At 39.0% G+C, this 20,214-nt stretch overlaps 1 protein-coding gene across 4 annotated transcripts in view; it reads left to right on the forward strand.

The window, feature by feature from the left end:
* ANO1 (anoctamin 1) overlaps positions 1 to 16,228 on the forward strand; it is a 90,218-nt gene extending 73,990 nt beyond the window's left edge. For all 4 annotated transcript variants that reach the window (XM_068945411.1, XM_068945413.1, XM_068945415.1 and 1 more), the window contains 10 exons: positions 1 to 202; positions 1,896 to 2,007; positions 2,610 to 2,667; positions 2,773 to 2,873; positions 3,345 to 3,490; positions 5,421 to 5,573; positions 8,149 to 8,201; positions 10,352 to 10,536; positions 12,373 to 12,478; positions 13,510 to 16,228. In XM_068945411.1, the coding sequence (XP_068801512.1) occupies positions 1 to 202; positions 1,896 to 2,007; positions 2,610 to 2,667; positions 2,773 to 2,873; positions 3,345 to 3,490; positions 5,421 to 5,573; positions 8,149 to 8,201; positions 10,352 to 10,536; positions 12,373 to 12,478; positions 13,510 to 13,770 (1,377 nt within the window). In that variant the 3' untranslated portion in view covers positions 13,771 to 16,228. The remainder of the gene's footprint in view (positions 203 to 1,895; positions 2,008 to 2,609; positions 2,668 to 2,772; positions 2,874 to 3,344; positions 3,491 to 5,420; positions 5,574 to 8,148; positions 8,202 to 10,351; positions 10,537 to 12,372; positions 12,479 to 13,509) is intronic.
* The last annotated feature ends 3,986 nt before the right edge of the window (positions 16,229 to 20,214 follow it).

The following is a 20,214-nucleotide window of genomic DNA, read 5'->3' on the forward strand; positions in this document are numbered from 1 at the left end:
GTTGGGCTGACATTTGCTATCGTGTTTGGAGTCATAATATACAGAATCTCAACAGCAGCAGCTTTAGCAATCAGTTCGACTCCATCCGGCCGGTCAAGCGTTAGGGTCACTGTCACTGCCACTGCCGTCATTATCAATCTGGTCGTCATCATCATCCTGGATGAAGTATATGGCTGCATAGCAAGGTGGCTAACTCAGATCGGTAGGTTCAAATCCTCCAGTCATGCCTGTTAGTGCAATTATAAATGAGAGGATAAAAAATGACTTGCTCTTATGACTAACTTCAAACTGGGAAGTTAACCCAGGAAATTCAAACGTAAAGCTAAAATTCTTACCAGTTAATTTACAAATATCAAAATACACATAGACCCAGCTTTATTCTTGAAGTTTTTCTTTCAGCTGTGGTAGCACTGTTCTCTAATCCAGTTATGGACAATATGGATGCAGCAGAAATTCCTGTACCTAATCTTCAACTTGAACTGGTTTCTTCTATATAACACAATCACTAATTTCATTTTCTGCCATTGTTTATTTGGCAGAAGACATGTTAAGAAATGGAAAACAGTGAAAGCAAAAAACACTACAGAAAAAATATTCTGAATTATTTGTGAAAACATCACAGAATCACAGAATGGTTGAGGTTGGAAGGGACCTCTGGAGAGCATCTAGTCCAACCCCCCTGCTCAAGCAGGATCCTCTAGAGCACATTGCCCAGACTTGTGTCCAGATGGCTTTTGAATATCTCCGGGGAAGGAGACTCCACAACCTCTCTGGGCAACCTGTTCCAGTGCTCGGTCACCCTCACAGGAAAGAAGTTTTTCCTCAGGTTCACATGGAGCTTCCTGTGTTTCAGTTTGTGCCCATTGCCTCTTGTCCTATCGCTGGGCACCACGGAGAAAAGTCTGGCCCCATCCTCTTGATACTTTCCTTTCAGATACTTACACACATTGATCAGATCCCCCCTGAGCCTTCTCTTCTCTAAGCTGAACAGGCCCAGCTCTCTCAGCCTTTCCTCATCTGAGAGATGCTGCAGTCCCCTCATCATCTTAGTAGCCCTTTGCTAGACTTGCTCTAGGAGCTCCATGTCTCTCTTGTACTGGGGAGCCCAGAACTGGACACAGTACTCCAGGTGAGGTCTCACCAGGGCTGAGTAGAGGGGGAGGATCACCTCCCTCCACCTGCTGGCAACATTTCCTAATGCAGCCCAGGATCCCATTGGCCTTCTTGGTCACAAGGGTGCATTGCTGGCTCATGGTCAGCTTGTTGTCCACCAGGATCCCAGGTCCTTCTCTGCAGAGCTGCTTTCCAGCAGGTCCGCCCCCCCAGCCCATACTGGTGCCTGTATGGGGTTATTCCTCCCTAGGTGCAGGACCCTGCACTTGCGTTTGTGGAACTTCAGGAGGTTCCTCTCTGCCCATCTCTTCAGCGTGTTGAGGTCCATCTGAATGGCAGCACAGTGCTCTGGGGTATCAGCCGCTCCTCCCAGTTTTGTATCATGAGGAAATTTGCTGAGGAGACACTCTATCCCTTCATCCAGGTCATTGATGAATAAGTTAAACAATACTGGACCAACATCAGAGACAAAAGGTCGAGAAAATTTTTCAGATAAGTGTTTGCCCATTCTGCAAACAAATATTTTTGTGGAGGTCAATCAGATGTGGAATGAAATTGGAATTATTGTTGTAATTCAGCTGAACACTAGGCTCCTCAGCAGATTTACCCCTGACCTCAGTGAGGTCGTACTGGTTTAACACTCCAAAGAGAGAGAGACAGAGAGAGATACCCTTTATTTAAAGGGTGGCTAACAGTTTCCAGAGTCCACATTTATAAGATTTTGAAATGCTCCAGCTAGGACAATCCCTTAAAGTTTCTTATTTATGTCATATGGTTTCCAGAGGTTCCAAAAACTGACAAGAATTTCGAAGAGCGTCTGATATTTAAGGCTTTCCTTCTGAAATTCGTCAATGCCTATACGCCCATTTTCTATGTCGCTTTCTTCAAAGGCCGGTGAGTAATGGAGGATGTCGTTGAGGATTTCAGCTTGTTTTTTGTGAGGCAGCTGTAGCTGCGCCTGAGAACGCAGCTGGATAATAAAGTAACTGTGGTTTAAAAAAATCCTCAATATTGGATCAAAAATACTGCAGCTTTATGGGATAAAGCAGCGATCTGTATGATTCTGCTGTTTCAAATTTGTTAAAGCCATTTTGCCAAGTTAACTTTGTACATTCAGATGTAATGCCCCATCAGGCGTTGTCCATTTATCGCGTTCTAATGTTATGTCATAGCAAGTAGTATCTCTCCTCCTGCAACCAGCATGAAAGCACAAAGCTAAAATGAACTCCATATCACATGTTCTGGCTAATGCAGCAGATGTGAGATTGGGTGCCCATGTGTAGTTCGAACACCTGATCATGCATCTCAGAAGATTTATGCTAAGATGTGCCTATAATATTATGGGGCAATCCTTAATTACTTTCCTTTGATTTTTCAGAACTAAACATTAAGTTGTCCCACACAAAGGTATAACATTGCACAATCAACTTCAGGAATCAATTATAAGAAACCTATATAATATAATGAGGTTTATAATTCTAACCATTGTGTTCTAGGTTTGTTGGTCGTCCAGGAGACTACGTCTACATTTTCCATTCTTTCCGCATGGAAGAGGTAATTGCATTTTACCCTGTCTGTGATCTCATCACCTGAGAACAGCATCTTTCACTGTCACAGCGATGCAGATGTTCTCATTTACGTTTCCTCTGTCCACTTTAGTGCGCTCCTGGCGGCTGCCTAATGGAGTTGTGTATCCAGCTCAGTATCATCATGTTGGGCAAACAGCTGATTCAGAACAATTTATTTGAGATTGGCATCCCGTAAGTAGCAAGGTTTTTTACGTGTGTGCATGCGGCTTTTTACCCTGTGTACGATACAGTGCGTATTAGCTGCCTCTTGATAAGAATTTGGTATGCAGGCTACATTAAAGATCTTTATAGTAAGGCTCGGCCTACTCTATATAGTAAATACTTTTGTTCTACAGCTGTCAGCCAACGTTGTAACATCAAACAATACCGACGTCTTTGAAAAGTGTTACAGGATCTCTTGATTTCCTCCTGGTTAGCAGTAGGTGTGATACTGAATGTGTGATTCAGCTGTGACAAAGTTTGAGTATCTCTATATGCTGATCTGTGATATTTCCTTTTAGTATATTGTAACTCTTGGATAGTTTTTATTAAAATAGACATAGAGCTTATTGTAACATAAAATAACCGTCACTCCTCATCCAGCTGAGTAATGGGCATTGTAACCAGAATAGCATGCTAACTGAATCTATCCATTTCTTCCAGAAAAATGAAGAAATTCATAAGATACATGAAATTAAAGCGTCGACGTTCTTTAGACCATGAAGAGCACATGAAAAAAAAGCAGCGTTATGAAGTGGACTATAACCTGGAGCCTTTTGCTGGACTTACCCCTGAATATATGGAAATGAGTGAGTGAGGTGGAAAGGAGGCATGTTAAGCCATAATTAATGTGATTAATTGGGACAGAGAGCTGAGGTTTTTCAATTGCAGATTTGGTGGACAGTGGGTAAGGTGCATATTACCTTATTTATTAGAGTACACTCTGGGACTGTAGCATGTTTCAGCTGACCACTGGCTGCTACAGGGATGAACTGTGATATCTGGTGTTCATGATCCCTTACGATAGCACTATACATTAGATATTTTTTATCAAGCTATGTGACATGTTACTGCCGAGTGTTAAATGCAAATGATTTAATAGCATAAACTTGAGATTTTGAGGCATATTTTATCTTCAGCTGCACCTAGGCTGGAAATAACTTATTTAATTTAATTCAGATGTGACAGTTTCCATTGTGTGTTGTCACTCCAGATTGACTCTTTTCTGAAATCTGAACTCAATCTTCTCAAAGAGATTAGGGCCTGTTGACCAGGTTGTAATTCACAGATGACATATGTATTTTTTTCCAAATAATTTGCTATGTTGAGCAATCAGTATGGAATTTAAGCACTGGATATCAGATCTGCGTTACTGAGGCTCTAAAACTACATTTCTCCTCCTACCTCTAAACTTGGTATTGCTGAATGGATGAGAAGAATCACTGCATACAGTGCTGCTTGCAACAGTATCAGAAATTCCTGAAAGGCTAGCCCAAAGAGCAACCTTATTTAGTATTTTCAGTAATGGCTAGGCAAAAATATTTCGAAAAGGATAATGAAATGTGCTAATACCAAAAAGTGGCATTTATAGTAAAAATAGGGGCAGATTAGAATATCAGGTGACTTTGAGTTTCAGAGCTGTTGAAACAGGGTTAAAATTTAGTAGTACAAAATATGAGGTCATGTTACCAGTTCCTAAGAATAAGAATATATGCAATTAGTTACATCAGCAGTTGGAAGTAATAGAAAAAGACAATGACTGGGCTATAATAGTAACAGGATGGGCATGTTATCAATGTGATATGCTCATGAAACAAAAGCAAATACAACCCCAGGATACAGCAAGCAAGTTATTTCCAGTAAAGACAGAGAATCAGTAATGTCATTTATGAAGCACGGGTAAGACCAAGCTAAGCTAGAGTACTATATAGAGTTCTTTTCACCCACGCTTGCAAGGAATGAGTGCAAACTGGAACAGGTGCAAGAAAGGCTGCTGAGGCGATCAGAGGAAGAAAGAGGTTGTTATGAGAGCACCGAAAAGATATTGGCTTATTTTACGCTGCAGAACGACAGATCAAGGGAGCTGGAGATCACTCTCTTTAAATACATAGAGTGAGTTAACATTAGGAAGTGTGAAGAGCTACGTAAAGTAATGAAGAAGGCCAACAGGACAACAAATAGATATAATCATGAATGGGCTGGCATGGAGAGGGTTTCTGAACTTCAGAAGAGAAAAGTTCCAGGGGGATTAGTGAGGGCTCAAAGCCTACCTGGTGGAGCACGACGAGTTCACATAAGAGCTCATACAGTCCCTGGGGGCAGCAGGTGACAGGACTCGATAACCCAGAAGAGCTGTGGTAATTCCATGTTCTTCACATCACTCCTACGGTTGAGGATTGTTGGGGACAGGGTTTAGCCCAGTGCCGCTTCCCTGATTCCTACCCTGCCCTGCTCAGAGGACAGCACACGATAGGAGCAGATAGCGCTAGCTTTGCTCACAGGGGAATGGTATTAGATGCTTTGCCTTGCTTGAACCAGTCCTGGCTTTGGAAGAGGGGCAATTTGCCCTATAATGCCTGCATGGAGTACCAGTCACTCCAACTGTGTCTGAAGTAGGAAATATAAGTTAGTTTCCCAACAAGTGGCGTCTTGTTAGGATTTGGGGGAATGGCACTGACATGCTGCATGCATTTGACAAATACAGACCACGTCCATTGAAACGGGGTTTTTTCTTTTCAGTTATTCAGTTTGGATTTGTAACTTTGTTTGTTGCATCCTTCCCACTGGCTCCATTGTTTGCTTTGTTGAACAACATCATTGAAATCCGTCTAGATGCAAAAAAATTTGTTACTGAGCTGAGGAGACCGGTAGCAGTCAGAGCAAAGGATATAGGTAAGTGCGCCTTGCTGTTGTTCCTCCTTGTTTGTTTATTCCTAGATTGATGGCAGGATGTTGTTACGCTGAGTTAGTTTCATTAACAGGAAGGTATTTGTAGGACAATTCAAAGCTTTAACTGTGAACTCTCATAATTTATCAAGCCTTTACTTTTAAAATAGAAAGAGCAGTGCTTTAAATTCAGATTAATATTTTATTAAGTAAACAATATCACTTCTCCAATCTAAGCGATCAATACAGCAGTGAAATATGTTGCAAGGTTCTGCACATCAACAGTTCTTCCTGGCAGTGTAAGTGTCTTGCAGAAGCAAAAATTTCTGCATTTAATTGTTCTGGACTGAGCTGGAGAAATACACTTGGGAAGGAGAGGAGCCCTCCATGTCCGTGGATAAGTGTATCCCTTTCTACTCAGCATGAATGTCAAAACTCATGAGCCTGAAAGCTGCAGTGATTCTAGCTGGAGCCAGGCTCCAGAGCTGTACAATGACAGCAAAGCAGTCTGCCTTTTATTGCCAAGGGGCTAAGAACAAGGTATATATGCAGTGATGAAGCTACTTTTCCTAGCTGTGGGTTAACTGGGATATTGGAAACATATAAGTAAAAAGTTTATTTAAATTATTATTCATATTACAGAGGAAGTGAGCAAGAGTGAAGTTTACTATGAGTTACCAAACTTAGTGTTATTTCAGCTATTGTGCACCGCAAGCAGAGTGTTTCTGAGTGCTCATCCTAGTGCCCTAGGATTAGCCTAGAGCTGAAGAACATGTTGTCTTTTGTTGTGCTATTGCCTTCAACATGGCATTGCTTTTCCTGTGCTGTGCGGCTGGCTCATTTGAAGCAGGGGACAAGGATTTTTGCTCTTCCCCCCGCCTCCCCAGGGGTGTTAATTGCAGTTTATTGCAATCCAGCCCCACTCAGAGAATTCCCAAAGTCAGAGATCATGAGATAGCTGTAGGCGAATCAGACAAGTTTTCAGGCAGGCACCAGCAGAACTGGTAAAAAGGGAGAACGTTGTACCTAGTGAAAGCTGTATGTAATCACTGGCAGTGAGCGGAGGTCTAGCTTGGCTGCTGCCGATATTGCAATATGTTTTTCTGACGTTAAATTCTGTACTCTGCTCAGGCTGACTTAGACATGCTGTGCCAGAAGACCAAAACTGTATGAAGCGTAAGTTAGTTATCAAGTGAAGGATTCTGTCACGCTAGAAGAACCTTCTGGAGGTGTAATATTGTATGAAGTCTCCTACATCTTCTTTCCTTAAGCCAATCTGCTATTCCAGAGCTAATCAGGGCTGTAACCATGCAGATTTGATAGCAGCCCTTGATTTTTCTATCACCCGTATTCTGCAGACCTCAAAGGTCACCCTTTCAATCAGTACAGGATCAGGCCATACACTACTTTACTTGCAAATGTACGTGACAGTTAGGAAAGAGACTATATTTAGCCCTTGATTTAACAAAGATGCCTTCTGCCTTTCCCACTGACTACCAGTTGATGCTACTGATTCTGACTGTGAACAAAGATATGCTGTGGGTGGGTTTTAAAGAAATAATGGAAAAGGGGAATTGAGCTTGCTCTTATGAAGTATATAGTACTGAGTACTGTACGTCCATATCTAGTCCACCGTTCAGGGTGAGTTTCACCAAGGGCCAGAGGAGGCCAAATCCAGGCTGCTGGGGTTTTTATAGTGAACTTCAGTTACATATATACTTTAGAGTCATCAGCACAGACTGAATCTAGCACTTGGATTCAGCTAAGGAGAAGTTTTCAAACTGTCATTAACGACTAGGAGAGGCCAGGTGCTGGGGTGCGTGAGCACCAGTGTAGGGCGTACAGGCTTGCAGAAGCCTTTCCGCGAGGAGGGGGGTGGGGAGATGGGGAAGAGCAGAGCTGCATGCCTGGGTGACCTTTGGCCATCGGCCTCACACTGCCTTCGCAGAGCTTGACCCTGAGCCTATCTGCAGTTGTGTTACACACTGCATGCATGGAGCCCGTGCTGAGGAGACAGCTAGCTAGGGTTGCCAGATGCAAATGCAAAATTCCTTTAGAGGAATTTCCAGTGGAGCTTTGCCTTCTCAAAACTGTTTCTCTTCACTATTTATCTTACCTCAGATTTGAGTAGATCCCTAAAATTGATAGATCGATATATTCTGTACCGCATCTACGACATGGTGGAGAGTCCACATCTGTGGAGAGTCCAGTTCCCCATTTGTAGCTTTTTTTCTGCTCCTCAAGTAGAAATCATTTGAGCAACTTTTAATGAAACTTCATGATCTTTTTGTTTTCTACCTATGCTGGCATTCCTCTTTCTTGCACTAGCCCTTCACATCCTCAAAGGAGCTGTTAGCTTAAAACTTCTAAAAATTGGATGCCTAAACATAGCTTTGGAAGACAGAGTTGGGCTTCCTTTGCTTGCAGGTCTTGAAATTAATCTGCTATAAGTTGTTCTTTTTATTTAAGCTATAACTATAGTTTGACACAGTCATAAGCATTCTAACACTGTTAACTGAAAATGTCATATATCTCATTCTAATGACTGGAACAGCATTTACATGTTTGTCTCCTTCCTTAGGAATCTGGTATAATATCCTCAGAGGTATAGGAAAGCTTGCTGTCATAATAAATGTAAGTATTTCTGCATTCAGTAGAATTAGAGACTTTAATTCAGTAGTCTGGCTCTTCCATTCTCGTCCATTAGTTTTATTCCATCTTAAATCCCTTAAATTGAATGAAATTATATGATATAGAAATGTTCTCAAATATTACTGAATCAGATCCAGTGTTTGTCTGGAAGTTGGGATAGTTTTGCATATTGACGCATTGTGGAGACAAAACGGTAAAACTTAAATATTCAGAATGATAGGGAGAATTGTCAATCTCTGTATAGCAGTAATATTCAGTAATAATAGCCATTGCAGCTTTTTTCCAGAATGCTTTCATAAAACAGTCTTGCTCCTCAAACAAATAAGACCACAGCTGTCTGCTTAAATACCTTTTCTTCCTACTTTACTATTATAAAATACTACCACTAAGACTATATATTTCTTAATTTGACTGATAAAACTTACGACCGCAGAAGCTTTTAGGGTCAAGTAGTCAGCTGGATATGAATTAGTCTGGCTCATCTGAGTGCAATGTCCCTTCATTGAAAATCTGGCCTCAAAATGCATTAGTCTACCATTTCTCACTCAGATAGCTCTGGAAGTCAAAGAAAATACTTTTGTTTATTTCAACAGTGAATACACTTAGAAAATTTCAGCACATCTTAATACCAGTTTTCCTTGGATCATCTTGATTCTTCAGAAAACATGTATTTTGTGGTCATAAGAACAGATTTTCTCTCACTTTGCTTCTGTAGACTCCTACCTCGGTCATCCACATCCTGTCCCACCCAGGGAAAGATTAAAAGAAAGCTGAATGACAAGTAGAAAACATATTTACAATGGAGCAAAATAGGGGCTGTGCAGGGCTATGGGTCCATAGGCCTCCTCACTTTCTCAGAGGTCTGTTCTGAAACCGCCACTTCCCATCAAATCATCTTGTAATTCCTGGCGATTGGACACGTGTCACTGCAATGTCTTTCTCCAGCTGGGAGATAAGGAGAGGAGACCCCCTGGAAGTGGTGGGGGCTGCTGAGACTTCCCAGCCCGCGGGGCTCCCACGGTGCAGAGGAGCTGAGGCTTCGCTCCGTTCCCCCAGCCCTGGGAACGAGCTCTCAGTCGGAGCAAATCCGGCCTCCTGCGACCAACAGAAACACTTCCATTCACACCTGGGGACTGAATCAAACTCTTACTGCCAATAGGGAAAATCCCTCAACTTTGCCAACAAGTGTCTGTTGTTCTACGGCCAAACCATTCTTATATTTTTGTATGCCGCCTTAATTTGTCTTTACCATTTCTCCTCCTTTCCTTTAGAAATAATTTCTTTATTCTTCTGTTTTCTTTCTTGTATTTGTCGTTATCTGGTGTTATTTTTCCCTCTTTGATCTATCTACTGTCCCTCTTTATCATAAAATAAGTAAGACATTTTGTACTGTGTTTGTTCCACATGTACATGAGATTTACGCCAGTGAGAATGTTTCATGGTGATAACAAATGAGAAGGGCCAAAGTTATGAAGAACTCAGCTGAATTGGCTATCTTATATTTTGTGGATGGCATTTTTATACAACTTTTTAAAATAACCAAATAACAGGAAATGTTTTGTGGCCATTTAAAAAAAAAAAAAGCAACAACAACTGGCTCGGTCTGCCCATCCTTTTATCTTGATGGAGTTAAAAAAAAAAAAAAAAAACACATAAAATAAATTCTCATTGCATTGCAAAAGCCCATTAAAAGAATCAATTCCCTGTAAGTTGTTCACAGAACACAAAAGTACATCTAAATGAATCAATCAGAGCTTATACAATCCATCAGGGACAAGCTGTAATTGGAAAGAGCACCATACTTTGCTTTCTTCTGATGTTGGGGGGCATGAAAGCCTCATTCTCCAGAAGAGTTCAAGTTGTTATCCATATAGCAATCTTAATCGACATGGAACTGCTCCATTGAATATCCTTCAACTCAAATGGGTAAGCAGTAAATACCACCTTGCTACAGCAGTTACTATTCTGCTTTTAGGGCTCCATGGGCTGCAATCTCCCCCTTTTTTTCCTGAAGCAGTCCCCTGTGCAGCAGTCCCTAATTCACATGAGTTGTTTGGGCAAGACAGGCTTGAATATATTATTAACTAAACACTATCTGAATATTGCGCTCATTCTTTACTCTTATGGCTTAGGCATTTGTGATCTCATTCACATCTGACTTCATTCCACGCCTCGTGTACCTGTACATGTACAGTGAGAATGGCACCATGCATGGCTTCGTGAACCATACACTATCCTCTTTTAATGTCAGCGATTTTCAAGCAGGAACAGCTCCAAACGACCCTATGGATCTTGGCTATGAGGTCCAGATATGCAGGTATTCCTTTGAATGATAACTAACTTTAAGTATTTCCACACCTAAGAATGTGACACATTTTTTTTCATTCCTGGGGTAAATCTAGGTCTCGTGTATTTTTAATACCTTCTGAGCAGGTTGGTAGCCTTTTATATCCGGTAAAGCCATTGCCTTGAAGTCTTGGCTTGCAGATAAAGTGACCACAATGTTTGAATGTTAAGTACTGCTTATTTGCAGAAAGACTGGTTAGCATTGTTAATGTTCGGTGTTTGTCAAGGAATTTGCAAAGATTTTGACTATTGATTACGTATTTGCTTTTTCTGGAAAAGGATATGAGTAATGACAAACAGTATAATGATCCTTTAAGGAAACAGAATGATGTTACTTTGATGTCACATTGTTGTACTGTATGCTGCTGACATGACTGTGACTTCACAGTACACCTCTCTTTCTTGTCCAGTTTTATAGTAATTCCTGATTATATTAATAGCAGCTTTATCTGCGCTGGAACTTAAGGCCCACTTAAAATGATACTGTGCAGAAAATTTGCATGTGTATAACAAATCCTATATATTATTTTCATTGTTAAAGGAAAGTTGTTGTTGCATATTTCAGCTTATCAAGCTATCTAGGTCAGTGCTGAAATCCATGCTTTGCTTAGGCTTCCTTAGATATGCATCATCTTCAAAACAAATGTTTTAAAGCTTATAATTGGGGACCAAAGCCAAAAGTAACAGTGAGAGCACTTAGAACAGCAAGGCTGTAGGGGAAAAAGGGGGTGAGAAGGAGAAGAGGGGAACAAAGAAGGCAAAGACATTCCAGAGGAGGGGGGGGAAAAAAAGATACTTTTGATGTGTATGTGTGTATATATATTTTTACATATTATATACTGGAAAATTACAGAAACTGACTGAGGGAGAAATACCTGTATAATTGTATTGTTTTTTAATTTATGCTCTTTGTAAATCAGAATAGAGCAAGTTAATCTGCTAAAATGACTGCTAAACAGAAAAATCACTCTTACTTTGAGATGAAAGATAAAACCAACAAGAACTGCACACATCTTAGCTTTTGCCCAGTTTTCCTTTTTCTGGTTTCCTTCTGGTGATCTCTGGGGACATGAGAAATTAGTTTAGCAGAAATGTTTTTAGCACAAAACTTATAGAAGGGAAGTCTTAATGTCCAGTATACAAATGCCAGTTTTATGTACTTTCTAGTCCTTGCCTCTTTCTTCTTCCCATTCCATCATTTCTCTCATGTTTGAGGGATTTTAAAATCAGATATTTAAAAATATGGAGGCATAATTCTTTCAAAATATTGAGAGGATGCTATGGTTTAATTCTACTTTATTTTTCTTGGTCTCGTTTCTAACAAGTTAATTAGCTCATAGGTTTTCCATAAGCCATAGCTAAGGCAGAATTCTCCTGTTCTCTCTATATAGTAGAATTTGGCTGCAGTCTTTTGCTGATCTTGAAAATGTAGAACTCCACATAGTATAATACACTCGATAGATCTGAGACCATTACTTTCATCTTCAAATTTAGTCTGAAACATTTTTTTTTTTACCAATTTTAAAAGGGAATAAATCATCTGAACTTTGTAGTTTACCCCTTCTTTATGCAGAGTTGATATTATTTGTACTAATCAGAGGGTATTAAGATTGAATTTTGATTAAAACTGGAAGGCTGTGGGAGGCTCTGTGCTTTGTCTTGTTTGTGTGAGGTTTGTACAGTTATGCTGTAATAGCAAATTTGCTTTTAGACAGTTCGATTTACTGTTTTACTATTAAGTATTAAATGCTCACTATGCTAAAATTTCTAAATGACAGCACTTGATGTAGTGGGTCTTGTTTTGCAGATACAAAGATTATCGAGAACCTCCTTGGTCTGAAAACAAGTACGACATTTCAAAAGATTTCTGGGCTGTCTTAGCAGCAAGATTAGCATTTGTGATAGTTTTCCAGGTATGTTATACAGCAGGCACTTTCTATATAAGAAAGGAATTATCACTTTCTGTACAAGAAAGAAAAAGAGTTATCATATTTCTTCAGCTAAATAAGGCAGGCCACCTTTGGAAATAATTTATTAGGGTGCATAAAACATCTCCTTTCACAGCTGTTTCATGTAATAGCAAAGGAATTTGCCCATCCTTATTCACCCTCTTTCTCCCTCCCACCCAGCCCCAGATGGGTAATCCCCAATGGGTAATTTCATCCGCAGGGACTGCCTGAACTGCTCTGACACAGAGCAATGCAATGACCTGAGTGAGCAGCAAAGCACGAGGCTGATACTAATTAAGTCCCACCAATTTCTCCAGTAGGACATCAACATGTTTGCTGAAGAAGTGCAAGTTTTATCCCAAATCATTTCTAGATCTGGCCAAGATATGAAATTTCTGACATTACCCAATTATATTTTATCTCGGAGTTGAATGAGATGGCAAAATCTTCTGATTTTTCACTATATAGCAATTCTCAATCGCAACAGTTACATTGGTTATTATGATATAAGTATTTTAAGAGTCTGCCTTATTTAAACAACTTGTTTCAAAACTTCTCCTTTTTTTTGACAAAATATGTATCTTTCTGTGAAAGACTTCACTTTCCTTGAATCAAGACTTTACAGCAAAAATATTTCAGTGAAAGGTTTTTTGCTACCTTTCAGCATTTTACATCTTGTTATTTGCTTCTGCCTTGCTGATGTAAAACTCATAAGCCATTTATCAATTATAGTATTTCCTTCTGATTTCTAAGTGGCTTTGACAGTATTTGTACATAAATCAGAAAGATCTGTGCCTGCCATTTTTCTGTCCGTTCTGGTATTGACAGGAAATTGAGGTAAATTTGGCTCAGTATCAGACTTGTGACATGCAGTTGAGCCCAACTCAAATGTTGTCCTTCATTCTTCCTTCCGAAGTACACTGAAAATAGCCCATTCCCTCACAGTCATCTTTTCATTTGACCTTGCTGACATTTTCTCACAATTTCATTTTCAGAACTTGGTCATGTTTATGAGTGACTTTGTTGACTGGATTATCCCAGACATTCCCAAGGACATTAGTCAGCAGATTCATAAAGAGAAAGTTCTCATGGTGGAGGTCTTCATGAGAGAAGAACAAGGAAAGCTGCAAATGCTAGAAACCTGGAAAGATAAGGACATGCAAAAAGGTGAAAACTGTAACAGTCACAGTCCCAAACTCTCCAGGAGCCACAGTGGGAGCTTGTCCTCCTGCCATTCATATCCCGTTGACGTATAGAAGAGAAGGGAGTTGAGCATATCGGGGCATTCCACTGATGAACAAGCCATCACGAAAAGGGCAGGACTTGATTAATAATGGACAACCTGGTGCATGTTTAAGGATGTGCTGCCATTTTGCGCCCATCTTTGTGAGAAATGCTCTTCTTACAAATATGGAGGACCACGTTCTATTTCTGATCTTTTATTTTTTTCCTTTTGCACAAGCAGTAATGCAGGGAATTTTTATATTTCATCGTTAGATAACACTATTGATGTTGGTGTGCATTAATAAATGCAGGTACTTAGTACATGTTGATAGAGATATTCTCTGAGAATTTGACCTTAGCCTATTAAGTAAATAAAGGTTAATTTTAATTAATAACACTACTAATAATTTAAAATATTTTTGGAACCCCAGGCTTGAAGGTCTGTGGGACAACTTTATAAAGTACATGCAAAACAGTTTTAGAGTGTGCTCTAGTATTCCCTTTGGCAGGAGGAGAGAAACAATATAAAGCTTACCAGGCTTATTCACTTTCAAAGATATGGTTTAGCTCTGCTGGCAGACTTCTGTATTTGAACCTGCAGGTCCAAGACAAACAAAGCTGCCATTGAGTCAGCTAAGGCGTAGAGAGAAAGAAATGCACGGGGCACTTGTGGCAACCTGCTGTGTACTCGAGACCTACACTGGGGGCACTGTTCTGTTCAGAAACATCAGAAAATTGCATCAAAATTGAATGCCCTTATCTTCATCCCAGTTCTGTGACCATGGAAAGCTGCTTGCGTACTGGACAAGATGTTTTTAACAATGAGCAAGTAATGTGGATGAAGCTACCTCAGTGCCCCAGCTTGTATCATATGCATTTGAGCAATCCTCTCAAGGGTCCCCACTAGCAGCAACACAGCAGCAGCAGCACAATTTCTGAGAACCTCCCAGCAGGTAGATTATCACAGAGCATTTTGTTAAATGCCCTGAATTAATGAGCACATGTAGAGCTACAGTGTCTCACGCCACCCTGCCAAGTACTTGGACACTGTTGTTCCTAAGGAGTTATACATTTTCCCATTATATTAGCACATCCTTTCCTTAGCCAGGTTTTTCTTTGTAGCCCTCTGTTCTCTGCAGGAAAAGGGAGTCTGCACCCATTTTTCAAGGCCAGTTGCCCCTGCAGGCTTTGTACTATTGAATATCATCTCCCAGAAGCTATGCCAAAAGGAGTAAATCCAAACTATATACTACATACTATCTTCAGTGGAAGTTCTACCTGCACTGGGGCTACAGGACCAGACCTTCAGTTACAGGACTTTTCCTTTGTCTTAAAATACCCTAGCTTTTGTACAAGGAACTTCCTTAAAGTGTAAGTCTAAAATCCTTACTTATGAAGCCTATCTAAATCCCATCAGTGCAACTCTTTTTATGTATCGTACATTTTACTTTGCTTTGTCAATGATAAACTGCACTTCCAAATAACATTGGTGCAATTAATCTCGTTTCTTTTACTGCTCTGTCTTGTCCATGGCACTTACATAACAAATATAAAACTAAAGAATAAAAGAAAAACTAAAGATGTTCTTTAAAGTCTAACTACTGTATGGTTTGTTACAAAACCAAACATCGAGACTGTTTTCAAGAAAAGTTAGTTTCTCTTTTTCCATTTCTTTTTTCTTTGCCAAACTAATTTAAAGATTAATGCTAGAACTTTAAAAATGCCATATTTAGCTTTTGCTATATTTATTTGTTTTAAAGTATGTAATAAACTTGATATTTTTCTGTGGTCTGTCCAAAGAAGGTGCCAGAAAAGAAATTATATGGAAAAAAGAGAATGATATTAACCAAATACTCTTGAAGCTAATTTAAAATATTGATCCAACCAAAGATTTTTATTAATAAAGGGCTTATATTTTGCTAACTCTCGTTTCTGTTGTATTTTGACTTGCAGGAATGTCACTATTTTTAAAATTTATAACTTATACTATTATGGAGCCAAATCCTGCCCAATTTATTCACATGATAAGCATTATGCCTGGTAGTAAGTTTTTACAAGATCAGGCCTGTTAACTGCAATAGAACTGTGAATGTGAATAAATTAAGCAGAATTTTGTCCATAAATCCTGTTGGAAAAGTATTCTTCCTTTCATTCCTTGGTAGCCCAGAAGTTCTACAAGAAAGCCAAATATGAACTACCTATTCTGAAGACAAATGTTAGGGGACTTCCTCTAAAGGAATTTAATCTGTAAATATCAATCAATCTAATACTGACATTCCTGTAAATAGTAAAACTATATCCTGAACACACACGTATCAGAACTTTTATTTGCTGAAATCGTGAAATAGTAGCAGTTGCTTATACTTTCTTTTGTACAGTAAAATGTTTGAAATGGAATTTTGTATATAAAAACTGTATTACTACTTAGATAACGATAAGACTCTTTCATGGAATCATTTTTTAAGAAAAGTAAATATATACTAAATCATCTCCTCAGTTGTTTTTTTTTTCTTTGAAAATTTGCTTGAAATATACTTAAATATACAAAAATTTCTCCTGTGGAACAGGTTCAATTCCCAGTGATGCTTGTGCTCCAAGTATGCAAACGTGAGCACTACTAGATCTCAGTTATATACCAAATCGAGTCACAGTTTGCATAAACTGGTTCTTTGATACCCTTCACAGTGCTTCTTATCTAGTCAGGTAGTAGAGACCAGAACGGAGAGATTTTTTTGCAAATATCGGCTCATTCATTTGTATACATCTTCCTGACAGCTTCGAATGCAAATCCTGCACTCTGGCTGCTTTAGACACCCATGCTGGGATGATTTGAATCCCACCTTAGATGTGCTTGTCTCTGAGTCCACAGAGGGGAAATTTGGCTGCTAGTACAGACATAGACACCAAATCCTGTCCTGGGAGCTTTAATTTTCTTTTGTCTTAGGCATTTAGCAGAATGTAATGCGTAAGAGTTTTCACTAAGTTGTTTGAAATGGGCTCCTAATGGGGGAAAATGTTATTTGGTTCATTCAATTGAATTAAAAAAATGTATTAATTACTAGAGGAAAAATGTTGAATGGTTTAAACTAAAGTAATAAAACTCAGTGATTCCTTCAGGTATATCTTGCTGAAACCAGCTCTGAAGTGCAGTAGTGCAGGAAGCAGAAAGGCTCTGCTACATAGTTCACAATTTCACTGGTGTTGTGCGACTGAACAAGCAAACCTGGGCTCCGAAGCTACCTGGCAATTTTATTTTTTCGTCTCCTCCCTCACTTTAACTGTTCTGTGAGAAGGTAAAGAGGGATGTTTCATACCAGTTCTTCCTTTCTAGCTAGAAAATATTTATGTTTCTAACTCCAATCAGATTTAACTAGAAGGTAGGAATTCTGTTCAGGGATAATGAATATGAAAACCTGTTCCTAGAGCACTCTCAAGATCTTTTGGCTGTTTACTTTTAGGGGACAGGTACAAGATATCCGGCAAAAGCCTTCACTTGGAGCATGAGTAATCGCACTGAAGTCAGTTTTGTTTTATGCTTGTTTTGTGATTTGTTTGTTATCCAAATAAAGGTAAAGACTTAATTTTCTAGAAAGGACATGTCACAAGTTAAGTTGAACACAATGTTGCCCATATCAAACACAAAATTCTGTTCCACAACACTTCATCATTGTGAACTTTTGTAGAGGCAGGTGAATCAGTGCACATTTGGTAACTGGTTTGGTTTTGTCACTTGTTAAAAACAAAATAGTAGATAGGAGCTCATTAGCTATAAGATAAAGTCTTCCATAAAGAGATTTGACTTCTGTTGTGTTACCTTTCATGAAAGTGTTTTTCATATTGTTGATGCAAATAGAAGTAGGTTTTGCTCTTTTACCAGTAGCAAATTTGAGGAATGATTTATGCCAATAAGGATTCAGTGGAAGACAGGAAAAGTACAGTGAAAGTTAATTCAGAGGAGCAGAGATTTGGAGGTGCCCAAGAAATAACTGAAGAGACCTGGATGTGACTCAGCTACCATGTGGACTAGCTCTTACGTCCAGGGTTTAAAGAAAGATAAGTTTCTGTATTCATCTTGTCAGCTGAATTCTGTATGGATTTGACGGGATTCAACCTGTTCTTGGCATGCTTCTGGCAACAAATTCTAAACACAAAATCTCATTCCTTCCACCTTTTGATTTTTTTTTTAAGTATTTTAAACAAGAAAATTAATGTACTAGTTTACTCAGTCAAAGAGCAGATAAAGACAGAAAAGTAGGATAGATTACAGTTGGAAGTGGCTATAGAGAACATTTATGAACTACTGCTAAAATACACTGTTTACCTTATGCTATCCAAAGTTGTGGAGTAGACACAATTTCAATTGGTACATTCGAGGAGGAAATCACACACACTCTATTGTGTTGACAGGACAAGTCTGAATCTTCTGGATTTCTATGTCATTGTGTTTCTAAGATACTGTTTTACAAATATTTTGCAGTCTTAAATAGCTTAAGAGTGAATAAGTCTCAATCAAGGCAAAGATACGTTTCTATTTTTAACACCTCAATGCTCTCTGGTGCTGAGCTGTTAATGATCTTTTTGGCTGTTGTGATCTCCAATAGGCAATAATAAAACAATTTACTTTTCATCTTGTTGCCTCTGAACTGTCTGGAAGTTTTGAAGATCATTTGAGTGCATTTTAATTTTCCTGTGAAGTTTTCAAAGTAAACAACTCTTTCCTCTAGCCACTGAAGAAGTACTATCTTAAAACTTATATGGATTCCACTCAAACTCTGGTTCAATTATTTTCCCATTTGAGTACTATTTATCCCATGACCAAACACAATATGCCATTTTTAGTACAGCAGAGAAAAAAAAAAAAAGTGTTTTGCTTTTTTCAAGCCAAACAGGCCTTCCTGAGAAAGAAAGTAACTATTAAAGTGGTCCTTTTTTTAAATTTAATTTATTTTTTTTTTAATTTTAAGCTCTTCCTTAATTTTTAATACCATGAATGCAGCCTGTTTCAAAGCCACCTGAAGCCAAAGAAAATATTTCCTTTGATTCCCTTTGACTTCAGTGCACTTTGCATGAGACTACGCATTACTTGTTAAATGACTGGTTCCACTTACAATAAGAATTCTTAGTACTTACTTTTTGGTACTTTCATAACTTTCAGAGAGTGCATTAAAGCCAAAATATATTGATGCAGATGAGTTGTGCAAGCAAGAAAGAGATTTACAGGCTATTGTGTTAGCTACCATAAAGTAAAGGGCTCAGAAAATCAAAGGCACTGCACAGTCATGTTAACTTAGCTAGTTAAACAAGTCTGAAGGTTTTGAGGTCATAGCCTTCATTCTGCTTATTACCACAGCAAACGTATGAGAAAATTCAAGCCAAATGGGGAACATATCCATCAAGTTACACAAGAGAAAAAGAATCAAAATACAACATAAAGCATTTTGATAGTGCTTGTGCTGAACAAACTTCAAAGCTTAACGGAGTCCACTTCTCCGAGCAAGAGTTAAGGTTCTGTGGTTAAGCAACCTTCCTTAGTGTGAAAGTAAAGGTTATTCCATATATTTATTTCTAAATGATAAAGAGTAGCCATCTTTTCTACTGGAAATAAAAGAGATGGATGCAAGGGGAAAGTAGCAAATAGGGAAGGGAGAAGGAAAAGGCTTTTGACTGAGGTTCTCAGGACGCAAGATAGCTGGCAGATCAGCCCCAAAAGTTGTTTTTCTGGACTCTGAATTGCTTCCCAAGGTGAGGTCATGTTGTAGATAACTTATCAGGTAGCCTTTACTATTCATTTTCTGACTGTTTGCAGTCTCATCCTGCCAAGCAATGCAATACTGTTGATCTTACCATCAGATGGAAGCTGGAAGGCAGTGGGGAATGGAATGAAAACAAAGTAAGAAGGAGGAGATCTCTCAGGCAGCAGGGAAACCTTGGTGGCTAGGCACTGTCCACTGACTTACAGATTTGCAAATAATACCACGGGCCTTGACAATCAAAATTAAATAGGTGCAGTGAAAACAACACTTTTCTCTGTGAACATGCCAGCTACCTTTTCCACTAAGAAAATTCCATTTTTTCACTGACACAATTACCCAAATAGGATAATCTACCATCATTTTGGTCACAAATTAAGTTTAAATTCTGGCATACCAATTTTGAGTCCTTAGTTTTCAGTTTAACTTACTTTTTCTCCGATCTCTAAGCCCTTCTAGGCACCAGTAGGCCTTTTTGTTTAGACTAATTCAATTATTTTCTCTCTCATATGTTCCTCCAGGAACATGCTTATTTTTAACATTGATCAGAGGAAATTACAAACTCTCACACTGCTTCCAACGTTGGAGTCAGGCCTCAGTTATTACCACCCTTTCAGTTTTGTAGTAGCTTAATCTCTATAGTTTAAACCGTCAAAGAGAGTATGCAAGTAAGTGGCTAATCTGTCTCTGTTGACTGCTTTGAAGGAGCAAAGCAGCACTACCTCA

This window comes from Struthio camelus, chromosome 5 (assembly GCF_040807025.1).
Source record: "Struthio camelus isolate bStrCam1 chromosome 5, bStrCam1.hap1, whole genome shotgun sequence".
Classification (NCBI taxonomy): Eukaryota; Metazoa; Chordata; class Aves; order Struthioniformes; family Struthionidae; genus Struthio; species Struthio camelus.